The following is a 16,980-nucleotide window of genomic DNA, read 5'->3' as shown; positions in this document are numbered from 1 at the left end:
ACAATCTGCGCAATTTGAAAAATTAATTTCTTTCACTGCAGTTTTACCATTTTCCATGGTTAAGGCGGAATGAGTAGTTTTTAGTCGAAGTTGAGGCCACAATATCTTCAGATGTTATTGGTGATCATTTAAATCTCCTGTCAATGTATTAAACGTTTTTTAAAAGATTTTTTAAAATTTAATTTAAACTGTATTATTGCATTGTTAACACGTTTGTAAAAAAATATTGTATGGTATACGTTTTAAAAGTACATTTTTATAGCAGTCGTGTGAATTGCACAATTCGCTTCGCTCATTCTGCAAACCTTCACATGCGTGCCTTGAAATTGTACTTTTAACACTTATACCATAAATAACTAATAAATAAATAATAAAGAATAAATAATTAATAACTATAGTAAACTTATAATAGATTAAAAAGAAGAAAGTCAAGAAAGTCAACAAATGCAGAAACAAATCGCTTCAATGTACAGAAACTGGTATAGGCCAATTTTAGGACAAAACAAATTGGCATTGCAATATATTTTTTACACTACATATTTTTTTTTCAAAACTTAGTGGAATTTGAATTAGAAATTATCTTTAAGTGTATATTAAATTACAATTTTATTTGCACTTTATCTTTTTCTGATAACTAAGGATTTTACTATAAATACAGGTTCCTCTAGTTAAATCTATATACAGTTACAAACAAAATGTTGAAAATATTAATTGTGACGCTAGTCTTTTGGGCTGGTGTCAGTTATGCAAAAGGTAAGCAATTATTAATATTATTTTGTAAAAACCATGTATGTATCAAGTTACCAAGTTATAAAATTATTTACAATTTAAATCATTTTCTTACATTAAACACAGTTTATTATTGATAATAGAACCTAATTTCTTTTTTAGATGTCAAAAATGATCTAAATGACGTTATTTTATCTAATTCTGAAGATGGTAAAATATTGTTTCAATCATTAATAGACCCAAAGCCAACAGAACCACCACAACCACCACCACCCCCTACTGATCCTCCTGGTCCACCAGAGCCTTCAAGTGACATTCCAGAGGCCCTATCTAGCAAACGTCCCAGACCTCCACCAAGCAAACGACCTAGAACAACAAGTCCTCCACCAAGCAGACGTCCAAAACCACCAGGTCCTCCACCTACCAGACGTACTAGACCACCAGGCCCTCCACCAAGCAGACGCCCTAGACCGCCAGGCCCTCCACCTACTAGACGTCCAAAACCACCAGGTCCTCCACCAAGCAGACGTCCAAGACCACCAGGCCCTCCACCAAGCAGACGTCCAAGACCACCAGGCCCTCCACCAAGCAGACGTCCAAGACCACCAGGCCCTCCACCAAGCAGACGTCCAATACCACCAGGTCCTCCACCAAGCAGACGTCCAAGACCACCAGGCCCTCCACCAAGCAGACGTCCAGGACCACCAGGCCCTCCACCAAGCAGACGTCCAAGACCGCCAGGCCCTCCACCAAGCAGACGTCCAAGACCGCCAGGCCCTCCACCAAGCAGACGTCCAAAACCACCAGGTCCTCCACCAAGCAGACGTCCAAGACCACCAGGCCCTCCACCAAGCAGACGTCCAAGACCGCCAGGTCCTCCACCAAGCAGACGTCCAATACCACCAGGCCCTCCACCAAGCAGACGTCCAAGACCCCCAGGCCCTCCACCAAGCAGACGTCCAAGACCACCAGGCCCTCCACCAAGCAGACGTCCAAGAACACCAGGCCCTCCACCAAGCAGACATCCAAGGCCACCAGGCCCTCCACCAAGCAGACGTCCAAGACCACCAGGTCCTCCACCAAGCAGACGTCCAAGACCACCAGGCCCTCCACCAAGCAGACGACCAAGACCACCAGGCCCTCCACCAAGCAGACGTCCAAGACCACCAGGCCCTCCACCAAGCAGACGTCCAAGACCACCAGGCCCTCCACCAAGCAGACGTCCAAGACCACCAGGCCCTCCACCAAGCAGACGTCCTAGACCACCAGGTCCTCCACCAAGCAGACGACCATGATAACCCGAGAAGTCAACTTCTTAGTTACTAAATTGAAAACAATTATAACTTAACTTACGTAATACTAACTTGAAATTTTTTATGGATTGCTTCCGTAATAAATTTGCTAAGGCATAGAAAAAACGTTTTGTTTTAAACTGAATTATTCACGATCCATCTTAACGTCCCGTTAAGCCTAAGCTGCGTTGTAGATATGTAGGCAGTTCTAGAAGAATGTTTCTTTTTGACATAAATACTTATTTCACTATCTTTTTGGTCTCCCTCTTTTAGGTAAGTACCTTGCTTGGCTGCACAGAGAGTATACAATTTTAAAAATGTTTACAGAAATTTTACAGAATTGAAATTTTCTGTTGTATTCTAATTTATTATTTAAAAATTCTCTATTTTCTATTAGTACAATCATTCAGGCTTAAAATGGATCCAAACCTCGCAATTATAATTGCCTTCATCGAACTTGGTCGTAAAGTATGCTTTTTATTTTTAAGGAGTGAAAACTACCCCTTACTTCAATAAATTGAAAACTAATGAAAAACAGGAAATGGGCAATAATTATGTTCAAATATGTTAAATGTTGATTGTTCTGAATCATGAGTTTAATATTATGACATTTTACATCTCACAACCCTTAAAAAGAACCAATCAGACAAAGATTATTTAAAAAATATGTTCAAGAAATATGAAATTTTTATATTTTGGATCGTAATAGGAAAATTTCTTTCCTTCAAGTACGAGAAGTCTGATACTTAATTTTTTTAATAATGCAACCAACAAATACCACCCCTAACAATGAAACTTGGGAGAAAATTAATAAATGGAAGCAGTTATAGATATCGATATGTTAATTATCAATATATCAACATGTTATTTCTTGTTGTTTTTTTTACAATGTAACTAATAGTGCGATATTGTTATATTATGTAACTACCCTTAAAAACTAAACCTCATACATTTATTAAAAAAATGGCTGAGATTATGACATCCTTATATTTTCGATCTTAACTAGAGAAAATATATATTATTTAAATGAAAAATTTTGATTTAAGTTTGTAATTTGAATCAACCCTTAAAAACTAGCCCATTTCATAAAAATTGGGGAACATTTTTGTTGAAAGCTGAAGTAGTGGAATTCGTTAAGAAAATGAAAATTAATTGTTGCTTATGATATTATAATGATATATTTAAAAAATATTTATCCCTTAAAAATGTACGTTTGAGGGAAATTAAACTTTTTAAACTTCACATTTTGATGATAAAGAAAAATATTTATTTTACAACATTAAATTAAGTATAAAATTAATATATTAATATGATTTTTAAAGTATATATCAATAATTTAACTTCAACTTCCAATTTTGTCTATTTCTTCAGCATCAACTTCCTTTTCTTCTTGGTCGACAGGAGGACAATTTTGGCAGCTATCACCAGAGCAAGAAACGTAATTTTGATTGCAATATAATCCAAGTTTGCGACACCCACAAGTTGAGCCATATCCTTTTTTTGCAATTGCAAAATATCATTTAAAGTAGTTCTTCCGGTGCAGAAATATCCGTGATTTTGTTTGGTACCAAGGTTCCATTCACTTTTGTCCATCCCCAATCAGCAAACTTAAAAGTTTTTTTGTCCGATATGTAAATACAAAGCAGACACTGCATATATAAAAGAATAAATAGTCCAAAAACATCAACAATTTCAGGGAATTTTTGAATTGGAACTTTGCATTGAAATTAATACTTACGCTTATATCTCGCTTAATTTATAAGATACGTGAGTTATGAAAAAAAATATAATTAACATTATAAAAAATGCTAAATTTTCGGGCAGAACACTTTTTTCATAAATCCAATAATTTTTAAGATATTTTGAAAAAATAACGTATTTTTGGAAAAATCGAATAAAAAAGAAATTTACTTTTTTTTTCTCTGATTCTGGCCTTGGTTAACTAGAACCTTTAGCCACGTAAGAAATTTACTTGAAAAAAGTTTTTTCAAAATGTAATTGTTCTATATAATTCAAACTTTTGGAACGTATTGTGTCCGCATGTAGAGGAACCACAAGATGGTTCCTCTACATGCTAAAGTTCTTCAAGATTTTACAGTACAATAAGAACAAAATACTATAAATAGCTACATATTAATGATGAAGTGTGTGCATCTCTATACTATATAATGTAAACTACAGTCGGAAAAATGAAAGAATACCCATGAACGAACATATAAAACACGCTGCATTTTCCTATCACCGTGTCACAAAGAAAATTGCCCAGCGCAAGTGCATGTAATAATAATTATTATATGTACTTGCGCTGGCCAATTTTTTGTGTGACGCAGGGACAGGAAAATACAGCGTATTTTATATGTTCGTTCATGGGTATTCTTTCATTTTTCCTACTGTAGCTGATTCTTCCTCCTTCATGTTTTCTGGTCAGTCCGTTGTTTTCTATGTCCTGTATTTAAGCTGATGGTGGCTTGTGTAAAGCCGAAACGCGTCCTTTTATGATTTTTAACAATAATAAATAACCTTGTGGTACCTCTTCGAGTTTTTTTGTAACTGATTTTAAATGGAGTTGAAACCTGGATAGTTACGGACGCAGTTAAAGTGGGGTGAGGGGGAGGTGGGGTGGGAGGGGGGTTCAAATTTTTGTTGGAACAGACTGTATATAATAATATGTGTTACATCTCATAAGTCATTTTTAGGGAGAATGTGACTTACAACGTTTGATTTCTGAAGCATCCATATGTAAATAATAAGTATTTGATATTATGCAGTTTAGTAACAATTATAGACTAAGAGCCGGTGTAGATGAAATTTGCTAATCATTTTACTCACGATAAGAGACTATAATTTAAACAGCAGAAACTAAAAGAAAACGTATGAACACTTTTCCGTCACTTTTTAATGACACATCAAACTTTCCACTTATTTACGGGATAAATAAATTAAAAGGTACCCTTCTCACACCCAGATTTCAATTTTTTTCATTTTTTTTTAATTCTATGTGATTAAAAATTAAGACTCAGCGTAATTTTAACCCACCACCCCTTCTCCAACCATCAAAAACTTTTCTTTTTTATTGTATTTTTTTTTAAATTTTAGTAATTTTTTTTTAATGCTCCAGTCGGAGTAACATTATAATCTGTTCACTATTGGAACACTGAGTAACTTAATTCTTAGTTAAAGTCTTACTCATCAGTATTTCTTTAGGGTATATTAGCATATCGGCTATTTACACTGTAATTAACTTGTACACTACCGCATTATGCGCCCTACACTTGCCTATATGGTTTAGTACCGCACTATGCGCACTACAATAGCTCATATGATTTGATTCTTTTGAGTCATCTGGTCTGGTTCATGTTGTCAAGTAGCTGGAGGGCATCAACATTCACGTGACGATGGAGCCTATCTTCGTAGTTCCGGGTAAGTTTACATATAGTCTGTCTAACGGTGTCGATCCCCAGATCATTGTGGATGATACTATTTCTAATGTACCAGGGGGCATCTACGATGTTCCTTAGTAGCTTGTTTTGGAAGCGTTGAATTATTTGTATATTACTTTCGCTGGCACACCCCCATAGTTGTATGCCATAACTCCAGACAGGCTTGAGGATTTGATTGTAGAGTAGCAACTTATTATGGATTGATAATTTGGAGTCACGTCCAAGCAGCCAATACAATTTTTATATCTGATTCCGATTCCAAGCTCATGTCTTTTTTTAAATATGTTCTTTCCACCTGAGCCTTGCATCAAGAGTGATACCCAGATATTTTGCTGTATTCTCATATGGAATCTGGATATCATTTATTCTGATTGGTATGTATTGCCTCCTTTTATTGGTAAAATCAATATGTATGGATTTGGTTTCATTCAACTTGATTTTCCATGCTTTAGTCCATTTGTAATATCTGATCTATGGAGTTCTGAAGGTTATGTACCGCTTCTTGATGATTATTTCCAACTGAGATAATTGCTGTGTCATCTGTAAATGTAGCAATAGTATCTTGACGTAGCTGAGGGATATCTCGGGTGTATAAAATGTACAGAACGGGTCCAAGGACACTTTATTAAGGAACACCAGCTATAATCTGTCTCAAATTAGAGTATACTTCCTCCTGCTTTACTCTGAAGCATCTGTCTGATATGTATGATTCTAAGAGTTGGGCGTACTGTTCTGGTAGGTGATAGCGCAGTTTATGTAATAACCTTTTGTACCACACCTTGTCGAATGCTTGGGTCACATCCAGGAAGAAAGTGGTGTAAAGTTTCTTTTCTTCCAGTGCATTTCTATGATGTCACTGATGCTAAGCACTTGCTCAATAGTAGAATGGCTCTCTCTAAAACCAAATTGGTGTGATGGGATTAGTTGTCTCTCTTCAATTATTGGCTTTAGCCTTTTTAGGAGCATTTTTTCATAGAGTTTTGCTATCACAGGGATGAGTGATATTGGTCTGTACGATGTTACTTGGTGAGGTTGTTTGCCAGGTTTAGTTATCGTTTGGTAAAATTGGCAAAAAAAAAATTACTAAATAAATAATAATAATTACTAAATAGTTAGTAATTTTGCCAATTTTGGTAAAATTGGCAAAAAAAACAAAAAAATTACCTACTAAAATCATTAGCCAGTTGTATCTGAGTTTAGCGAACCGACTATACCTATATTTGTTATAGACCCGTAGGTTGACTGTACATAACCTCAAATTTTTTTTTAAATTTTTTCTTGGAAAAATGCGTATAACTTTTTTTGGGGATAGCGGCAGGTCTAATTTTTTTTAATTTTGTGTATTTTACCAAACGCTTTATATTCAACTTTTTTTAGATTTTTCCGTAAAATTCGCCACCTTCAAAAATCCGAAAAACTGTATTTAGGGGGTTTTGGGGATTTTTCATATTTTATAGACTTCAAAATAGATCAAACGAACGTTTGTTTTATAGGTTATTCGTAAATTGAAGTAACTGAGTCCTTAAGAATATTAAAAAATGGGAGAAACACGTTCAAACTCCCAAAAACCCCATAGAAACAGTTTTTTGGAATTTTGAAGGTAGTGAATCTTATGGAAAAATTTGAAAAAAAAAGAAATATAGTGTTTGAGAAAATACACAAGAATAAAAACGAATTAGACCTGCAACCATCCCCAAACAAAATATAAAAAAAATACGCTTTGAAAAAAATTTTTTTTGGGGTTATATACACTCAACTTACGAAACTATAAAAATAGTCTTGTTTTGTAAAAGCCTTAACTATGCGTGTGATTTTTTTTGAAATTTTAATTTATTCTTTTTTTATTTAGCGTATGGTTTAAGTACATCACAGGATATATTTAGATTTATGCATTATACAATGCATCACAAACAGATGTCCAGTTTTTTTATATATTCGATTGACCCTTCGGTTGCCATTACAAAGTCTATAGGGTCGCCTGTCTATGCACTGCGTGGGCAGTTCTGAACAATATGACTGATCGTCTGTCTTGCAGCGCCGCAGTCACAAGAAGGCGAGGGGAGTTTACCCCATCTGTAGAGGGAGTCGGCGCATCTTCCACAGTTTGTTCTAATTCGATTACGGGCTGCCCAAATCTTACAGGGACGTTCAAATTTGCCAGGTTTTCCTATGATGTCCGGTAGACTATGGTAATGCGGATCTGTCCTACTTTCCCAATCTTCTCTTCATCGGGTATTTAAGTTAAAGTTGTTTTGCTGCAGCGCTTGATCAGATTGTAGAGGGGCTAACCTGGATCGGAGACGGTTTCCAAGAATATCGGGAATGTCGTTGTGGACTAGAAGCTGGCGACTGTCCATTATTTTGTTATATTCTTAAACAATGCATGTTTGCGGCGTAGGTTGGGTGGTGCTATATAACTAACGGTAGGTAGCCACATTGTAGTGGTGGGCTTAATTGTGCCTGTTATCACACGCATAGCACGGTTTAGTTGGGTGTCGACCAGGTGGGTATGCCTGCTATTTAGCCACACCGGTGCACAGTATTCTGCCACCGGATATATCAGGCCAAGAGCAGAGGATCTTAAAGTTGATGCTGTGGATCCCCATGTAGTGCCGCAGAGTTTCTGTATTATATTGTTGTGTGTTTTCAATTTTGCTGCAGTTCTCGTCAGGTGTTCTCTGAATGTGAGCGTTCTGTCTAGAGTAACCCTAAGGTATTTCGGGTATTTATTCTGTTTTAACAGCTTGTTATTAAAATACACTCGCAATTCTCTGTTTGCCAGCTTGTTGTTGAGATGAAAAGCTGATACTTCAGTTTTTGTAGTACTTGGTTGTAGTCTCCATTTATTAAGGTATTCGCTGAGGATGGATAAGTCATTCGTGAGATTGATTTCTGTAGTTTCTAAAGATTGGTGGCTTGTTGCAAAGGTCCAGTCGTCAGCATATCCAAACTTCTGAGATTCGGTTTCAGGCATGTCAGCAATATAGAGGCTGAAAAGTAAAGGGGCAAGGACAGAACCCTGTGGAAGACCATTGTTAAGTTTCATCTCTCTACTCGTCTCCTTTCTCATTATAACCTGGAAGGCTCTGTTTGTCAGCATGTTGTCAATGGAGATGTATTTGCCCGGTTTCGGAATTGCAATTATCTTTGTTCGCTTAAGTGAGAAAAGAATGTTACCTGACTGAAGAATATCATTAAATATCATTGCAAGCCACTGTTTTGTGTATGCACCACTGTGTATCAATAACTCTGGATGGATACCATCAAACCCAGGTGCTTTACCTGATTTCATTTGTTTCAGCGCATGTGTGATTTCAGAAATAAATATTCTTGCTGAATATTCGGAGTTCGTTCTGCTCATTTGTTTTAACGCCATTAAGTGTCTTTTCACGTTGTTAGTATGTGTTCGATCTCGTGGAGCTCTGGATAGAGATACTATATGGATATTTGAAACTTTAAAATTGATTGCGTCTCACTGCGTCTTTCACTCTCCCACGTTGATTGTGGGAGAATGGCGAAGGGGTTGGTGGGTTAAAATTACGCTGAGTCTTATTTTTTATTCATATCGAAGTTAAAAAAAAAAAAGTGAAAAAAATGAAAAAAAAATGAATTCTGGTAGTGAGGGAGGGTACCTTTTAATTTATTTATACCGTTCATATGTGGAAAGTTTGATGCGCCACTGTCGACGCAAATGGCACTAAAAAGTGACGGCACAGTGTTCATATACGTTTTCTGTTACGTTCTACTATTTAAGTTATAGGCTCTTATCGTGCCTGAAATGATTTACAAATTTCACCCATACCGGCTCTTAGTGTATTATAGGTCTGGATCCCGCGTATTAAAAAAAGTTAATTAATAGCAAGCTGAAAATTTGTTAATAGCATAAGGGTGTCTAGTCGGACAAACTTTGATATATGGGAACACTGGAACAGGGGAAGTTTTAATTGTGGAACAGGTTAAAAATTTGGAACGGTCAGACCACGAAAACGGCACATGTATTTTGTACGACAGAACAGACTTAAACTATCCGAACAGAGATTAAACTCTCATGCAAAAATCAGACTGCTATTTATCACCAAATGGGCGTTTTAATGAGTGGAGCATGTAGAATATGTCAAATGACAGGAATTATGACAGGTGATAAATAGCAGTCTGATTTTTGCATGAGAGTTTAATCTCTGTTCGGAGAGTTTAAGTCTATTCTGTCGGACAAAATAAATGTGCCTTTTTCGTGGTCTGACCGTTCCAAATTTTTAACCTGTTCCACAATTAAAACTGCCCCTGTTCCAGTGTTCCCATTTATCAAAGTTTATCCGACTAGACACCCTTAAGCTATTAACAAATTTTCAGCTTGCTATTAATCAACTTTTTTTCATACGCGGGATCCAGACCTATTAGTTAAATTGTAAATGAAAGAAATGAAACGAAAATGGCTCAAAATGTGTGTGTGTGTTTTGTGTTTCATTGGCACTGGTTTTCACAACCGATTGGCCAGTCAATATCATAATGATGTTTTAGACTTAAGTACCTATAACTTAGTTTATCACTAGCTCAGGATGAAGCGTTTTACATATCTGCTCTAATGGGGACAGGGATAAGACTAACTACTTAAATACTGGGGGTCGAAATGGGGCTAATAAAGAAGAAGCAGACACGCAAACCTTCATGCGAACGGCAGCTCATTGGTTGTGCGGTGGCAGGTCGTGGAATCGATAGGGGGGAAGGGGGTGTTAAGAAGACTAACTACCATAACCAAATACAAAAGGATACCTACTCAGACTAGAGGATCTTTCTACTACAGTGGTACCTCGACATACGAGGGTAATTCGTTCCGTAACCTTGCTCGTATGTCAAATTGTTCGTATGTCACAGCAATTTTCTCCAATGAAATTAACTGAAATATCATTAATCCGTTCCAGTCCCAAAAAAATCACTTTAGTTGTTTTGGTTAAGTGTTTTTAAATAATAAAAATGTTTTTACAAGAAGGAACATTTATTTATAAATAACAAAAAACACATACATATTCTGTAAAAACATAAGAAGAAGTGAGGTGCTTACGGAAGCGCTTAATTTTTGTCAATGGTCTTCGCTTTTTTCGTCACACTTTGTTCATTTTCATCTGCAGCTCCTTTAAAAAAACTGTCCAAATAGGTTTGTTTTTTCCTCCCTTTCATAAATCGCTCGTGACTTCTCACATAATATGATGCTTTGTGTTAAGGTTCCTCCTTGATGCTGCTTCTCTGTCACCCACACCATCATTAGTTTCTCCATCTTTCCGGAGCTTGGAAATTATTGTAACGCCCTTAGCTGGCATTATACCCTTTATCACCTCCTTCAAATTAGAAGAAGTAGGTAGTCACAAAGAGGCATGAATTTTAATAAAAAGCGGCTGCTCGTATCTTAAATTTTGCTCTCTGTATTTAAAAAGGGTACCACTGTATTTAAAAAAAGGACGCCGTTTGAAATAAATCCTCTGGTTCACATATGGGTACTTACTGGACATTTGGGCTACTCACGGGTACCAATTGAGGGGGGCATTCCTCTTAGATTCCTCGTTTGGGGTTAATCGGGCTATTTTTATCATCAACATTGGCTTCTATGCCATTTCTATTTCTTCTACACTAAAACTTATTTCATTTGTATCAATAACCTGGTTAATAATTTTTCAAAAGGGTTAGAAAAACAAAAAAGGTACATTTTACTATATTTATTCAAACCTTTAAAAACTTTCCTTTTATTATAAAATTGACTCTCCTATATGAAGTTAAAGATTTTATTACATGACTTACTAATACATAAAACTTTGACTGGTTTTAACATTACAAACAATTAAACTTGTTGGGCAGTATATGTCAAATAAAAGGGCCTAGCCGGGTAAGATGATGAAAAGTGCCCCCAACTCGATTCGAATTCCATATAGGTCACCGTTTAGCATATTTAGTGAAACTAACTTTCTGAAATTTTTAGCCCCCTACGTGGTCATGTGACCCACCTAGAGCCTAATTAGGCTTTTTATGTTTTTATTTTTTATCTCAGCCGCATCGAGAACTAGCGAAAAACTTTAAATAAAAAGTAAGATTTAAAAAGTTCTGTGCGAAAATTTTTTTTTTAATTTTTGGCGGGAAATTTAAATTTTAGAATCATTTTAAAATTTAAAATGAGTATAAAAAAATAACTAAGACATTCGTTTCCACGAAAAAAATATATAACGTGTATTTTTGCATAATATTTCACCCTGAATTTTTTCAAATTTTTAAAATTGGTGAAACGCACCTTCAAAAATAAAAAACCGCATTTTTTCGGTTTATTTTTCGTTTTTTGATACAATTTTATACATATTTTTCAAAAAAGGTAACACCATCACTGGAGCAGGTAAAAAATTTAAAAAGAATTGGGGTTTGCTTAATAAAAATTTTTTGTAACACCATCCATTTTCAAGATACAGGGCGTTGAAGAAAACTACACATTTTTTACGATTTTGCCGAAACTACTGGCAACATTGTAATAAAACTTGGCGGGTTTTAAGAGGTAGTTATTGTGCATGTTTTGACATACAATAATTAAGGATTTTATATTCATCATTGGCGCGCTTAGGGGTAATGGTCTGAACTTTTCAAAGAAAAAAGATAGTACGCCACTGACATGTTTCAAATTAACAATCATTTTTAAATTCCTCATTTAATTTGCGATAAAAAAACTATCTTATCATTTTTTCATACGAGGCGCCGTTTTGCTGCAAAAAATAAAATATCTTAACGCTTCCAAAGTATTCGAATTAGTTTTTATAATGGACGTACGAGTTTACGTATGTAGATGTAGAAACTACTAATAGAAGTTCGAATACTTTGTAAGGGTTAAGATGTTTTATTTTTTGAATAAAAATGGCGCGTCGTATGAAAAAATAGGAAGCTGGATTTATTGTAACAAATTAAACGAGGAATTCAAAAAGGATTGTTAATTTGAAATATGTCAATGGCGTACTATCTTTTTTCTTTAAAAAGTTCAGACTATTAACCGGATACGCGCCAATCATAAATATAAAATTCTTAATTGTATGTCAAAAAATGCACAACAACTATCTCTTAAAACTTGCCAAATTTTATTACAATGTTGCAAGTAGTTTCGGCAAAATCGTAAAAAATGTTTAAAATTTTGTTTTCTTCAACGCCCTGTATATTGAAAATGGATGGGATAACAAAAAATTTTTATAAAGCAAACCCCAATTATTTTTCAGTTTTTACCTATTCTAGTGACGGTATTACCTTTTTTGAAAAATATGTATAAAATTGTATCAAAAAACCAAAAAAAAAACCAAAAAAATGCGGTTTTTTATTTTTAAAGGTGCGTTTCACCAATTTTAAAAATTTGAAAAAAATTAGTGTGAAATATTATGCAAAAATACACGTTATATATTTTTTTGTGAAAACGAATGTCTTAGTTATTTTTTTATACTCATTTAAAATTTTAAAATCGTTCTAAAATTTAAATTTCCCGCCAAAAATTAAAAAAAAAATTTCGGACAGAACTTTTTAAAGCTTACAACTTTTTTATTTAAAGTTTTTCGCTAGTTCTCGATGCGGCTGAGATAAAAAATAAAAACTTAAAAAGCCTAATTAGTCTCTAGGTGGGCCACATGACCTCCTAGGGGGCTAAAAATTTCAGAAAGTTAGTTTCACTATATATGCTAAACGGTGACCTATATGGAATTCGAATCGAGTTGGGGGCACTTTTCATCAGCTTACCCGGCTAGGCCCTTTGACCCACTTATTTCAAGACAAAAATTCGACGTTGACAGATGTTATAAGTCACTGCCATTTTTATTTACTAAAAAATTTACCATGTTGAAAACACTATTAAAACATTTAATTACCAGCAAAACTTTAATTTATCCACTTGGAATTTTTTTAAAATTAAAAATATCTCATACCTTTCTTTTTTTTTAAAACAAAATCCCATCGTCACACGTCACACTTCAAACACTTTCATGTGTCATTCTCTACAGGTGGGTGGGGCAGACATTCCATAACACAAGTCACAAAGGGGGTTCTGGGAAACTGGAACTTGAACACAGGGCTTCTAAAATCGGACAGGAAAGACATCTTATCAGGACTTCAAATACTGGATATCAATAGGGAATATCAAACTTCATGGCTTACAACTAGGGCTTCAACAGATAACAGAACTACCACCATCACCATACCAGCTCAAAACTACGTTGCCACAAATGTTACTACGTATGTACCCGATTTCCACTGTACAAATCCATCACTATGGAGGGAAATCTTGCACGGGGTTCTTCTATGGTCAAAGAACAATATACCAAACCATTCTTTTGTTTAAACTTAGCGACAACAAACAAATTCAAGCCGGCAGGTGTGCGGCATCCGGAGTTTCACGGCCGGCAGCTATGCTACCAGCTCAAAGGGTACTTAGGAACTAACTTTTCTTCTCCCCGCAACACCGGGTGAAGACACAGATTCCGAAAAAATGCGCAATTACTGGCGATTCTCGTCCTTACAGATGCTTGTTTGACAAAAACTCAGTTACTTCAGATGGACTAAACCATTTTTTCAAGGGGAGTTAGGGTACTTTTTCAACGTTACGCAATATTTTGTAATGCTCTGAAACTTTCAAACAGGGACGGCTTTAAAATATTTATGGTAAATAATTTTATAGAATAAATTGGAAAAATAGATATTTTTTTGGGAATTAGGATAAAAAATAATGAATGATATTAGCAAAACATTGTAGCGAGAAATCCATCTGCTACAATAGCCTCCTCGGAAGAGAGGAAACTGGATTACCTATTCAGTTTTCGATAACTACAAAAAAATCTAATATTGACATCTAGGGTGTGACAGGACAACAATATCAAAATATTTAGATAATGGCTGGTGGGGATTAAATAAAACAAAAATCGTTAGGGATTGGGCTAGCCTGCCATCAATCGCCAGTTTCTTTAAAGTCGAGTAGACTAAAATGTTTTGTGACTCTACTTAGAACTGTAGGTGACAAGAGTTTCTGTGCCTTGGGAAAGAAACTAAACTTGTGCCCTGTGTGGACCTCGCTGACATCCACAGCAGTAACACAAGTGACATAACAGGGCAGACACAGCCTTGTCACCTCGTTGCCTAACCGCGAGCGGTTCTCAAAAACTAACAAGTGATATTCTGCAGATAAACATCTTCGCTAACTCTGCTAACACCTAACGAGTTTCACGGGATATTTCGGCAACGGTTCTGCAAAAGGAGGATTCAGACAATCCAGTCTAAACACCTCAGTGAGACAAAATCTCACAATTAACTTACCTCAATAACTCATTCAAACAAGACAGGGTTAGACAAAGGGGTGTATGACAACAACAAGGACTAAAATCAAAACAAGACTAACAAGGGGGGTACGTGTGACAACAACAAAAGACCAAAAAGACTAGTATACTGGGTTCAAACGGGATCTCAAACTATTTAAACAAGACTAAGGGAAATGAACGCAACACTTGACATAGGGAACACTACATCATTACGTTTTCAATCAACAGTCCAATCTAGGACATAAGAGTTCTTCATGAAAGTTCACAAGACAACTCTCTCATTTTCAAATCACAAATTGGGGGAAGATATAACTTTTCAAAACAGGGGGGTAGACTTCTTTTTCGAAACAGGGCTGGACTTTACTTTTCCAAAACAGGGGTAGACTTTACTTTTTAAAACTAGGGGTAGACTTACTTTTCAAAACTGTGGGTGGACTTCATTTTTTTAAAACAGTGGGTGGACTTCATTTTTCAAAACAGGGATGAAAGCAACACAAAAGTGACAGTTCCGAAACAACCACTTCTATTTATCGACCGAAAGCAAGCTTCACCTGTACTCAACGGGACCAGATCCTAACCTCACCAGCCTTGTCACAGCTTCTGCTCTTGGCTTACATTCAATCAACAAACAAAAGAGAGGTCAACTAACTATTCGTCAAAAAAAATCAAACTCCATCACGGACACGGGCTAATAGACAACACGGGACAACGGGCTCTAAAATTTCCAGACAAAACAGAGATAGACAAACAAGCAGGGAACAACATACTCAATGACTTCTAGACATAACACAGGGGCTTACAAACACAAACAATATTGAAACTTGGTTCCTATATGAGCTTACATGGGATAAGACAGTTCTTGCTCCGACTATTAATGAAAGTGTTCACAGATAGCTGAACAACACTTCCTTCATCACGAGTATTACACTTGTGATATATCAGATACAAGAAGACATACTTCAATCACGAGGGGACTTCTACTACTTCACTTCACGGGGGAGAGACTTCAACTACTTCTTCACTTCACGGGCTCTTTTCAACTAACCTCTGGCATTCTTTTGACATCTACAAAGATAGATCAGTCAAAAAACAAGGGGAAACACAGACAAGGAGGGGCTTCTTCACGGGCTAACCTCTACACTTCATCAAAACAGTTATTTCCAAACAGTGTCGACAGAGAACGCCATCTTCAAACAGCGACAGCTTTTCTCCTGGCCGCTTGAAAAAACAAAGGGCGACTTCTACAAGGGGTGACTTCTACAAGGGGTAAGTTCTCCAACTAACCTGTGGCATGACATACACCAACAGAGATAGGCTTCGCTGGAAAAACAAGGGACTACTCTCACAGACAATACGGGACTAAGCTCATACACGGACCATACCAACATCACACATCTACTCAAACGACCAAATCAATAAATCACAAAAAACGGTTATTCTGTAAAAAACTGTTGATCTATAGGAATACATGCCAAAAATACAACATACTGTTATACTCGATAAGTGAATTCAATATTCAAAAAATTTAACGTTACTTTTACCAAAATTTTCAAAAAAAAATTTTACGTTACTTTTTATTCAACTGTTTGTCTAGATATTTCATCAATATTTTCAAAAAATTAATTTAATGCTTTCATCATGGGTACAATATCAATACAATACAGTTAGTACGCTACAATAACATACAATTCTGTTCTACGATACTTACAATACAATACCAGTATACATATGGGGTTACAATGTAAATACACTATGATGTATGAAATGGTACATGCTTATACAATCAACAGCATGACCAAATCAACACCACAATACGATGTGTACATACTTACACCACTTTGGAAAAATTATTAACTTTCGGCAACAAAAAACTACAAAAAAGGGCTCTTTTGTGGGAACTATCAGACTGAAACAGTTTCGGGGGCACTAAAAGACTTGAAACAGTTTCTGGGGACAAGACAAGAGGAATCTGGGTTAAACTACTTGGGAAGACTGGTGCGATAGTTACTCGGGGTCAAACTTCAGGGTGAACGTTACAAGTGTTAAAAGTGTAACACCAAGTGGGGGTGGCTAAAGACACTGGGGACTAGTAGATAGGCTAACTACTGGTGGAACAGGTATACAAGCTGAACTTGTAACAGTGGGCATACACAAAACAGACAAGAGTCGAGCTTCCATGTTATCGGAAACACTTGCACTACACACTGA

At 36.0% G+C, this 16,980-nt stretch overlaps 1 protein-coding gene across 1 annotated transcript; it reads left to right on the top strand.

The window, feature by feature from the left end:
* The first annotated feature begins 679 nt into the window (after nt 1–679).
* Nucleotides 680–2,092, top strand: LOC126890493 (basic proline-rich protein-like). The gene is made up of 2 exons (XM_050659475.1): nt 680–753; nt 892–2,092. The coding sequence occupies exons 1-2, from the start codon at nt 696–698 to the stop codon at nt 2,022–2,024; spliced, it is 1,191 nt and encodes a 396-aa protein (XP_050515432.1). The 5' UTR covers nt 680–695; the 3' UTR covers nt 2,025–2,092.
* The last annotated feature ends 14,888 nt before the right edge of the window (nt 2,093–16,980 follow it).

This window comes from Diabrotica virgifera, chromosome 8 (genome assembly GCF_917563875.1).
Source record: "Diabrotica virgifera virgifera chromosome 8, PGI_DIABVI_V3a".
NCBI lineage: Eukaryota > Metazoa > Arthropoda > Insecta > Coleoptera > Chrysomelidae > Diabrotica > Diabrotica virgifera.
This window is presented reverse-complemented; position numbering and strand designations above follow the sequence as displayed.

Bases quoted from the DNA above. Each gene is read 5' to 3' on its own strand.
- LOC126890493 (XM_050659475.1), top strand. From the start codon at position 696: ATGTTGAAAATATTAATTGTGACGCTAGTCTTTTGGGCTGGTGTCAGT. The intron at 754-891 runs GTAAGCAATTAT...TTTCTTTTTTAG, and splicing joins TGGTGTCAGTTATGCAAAAG to ATGTCAAAAATGATCTAAAT.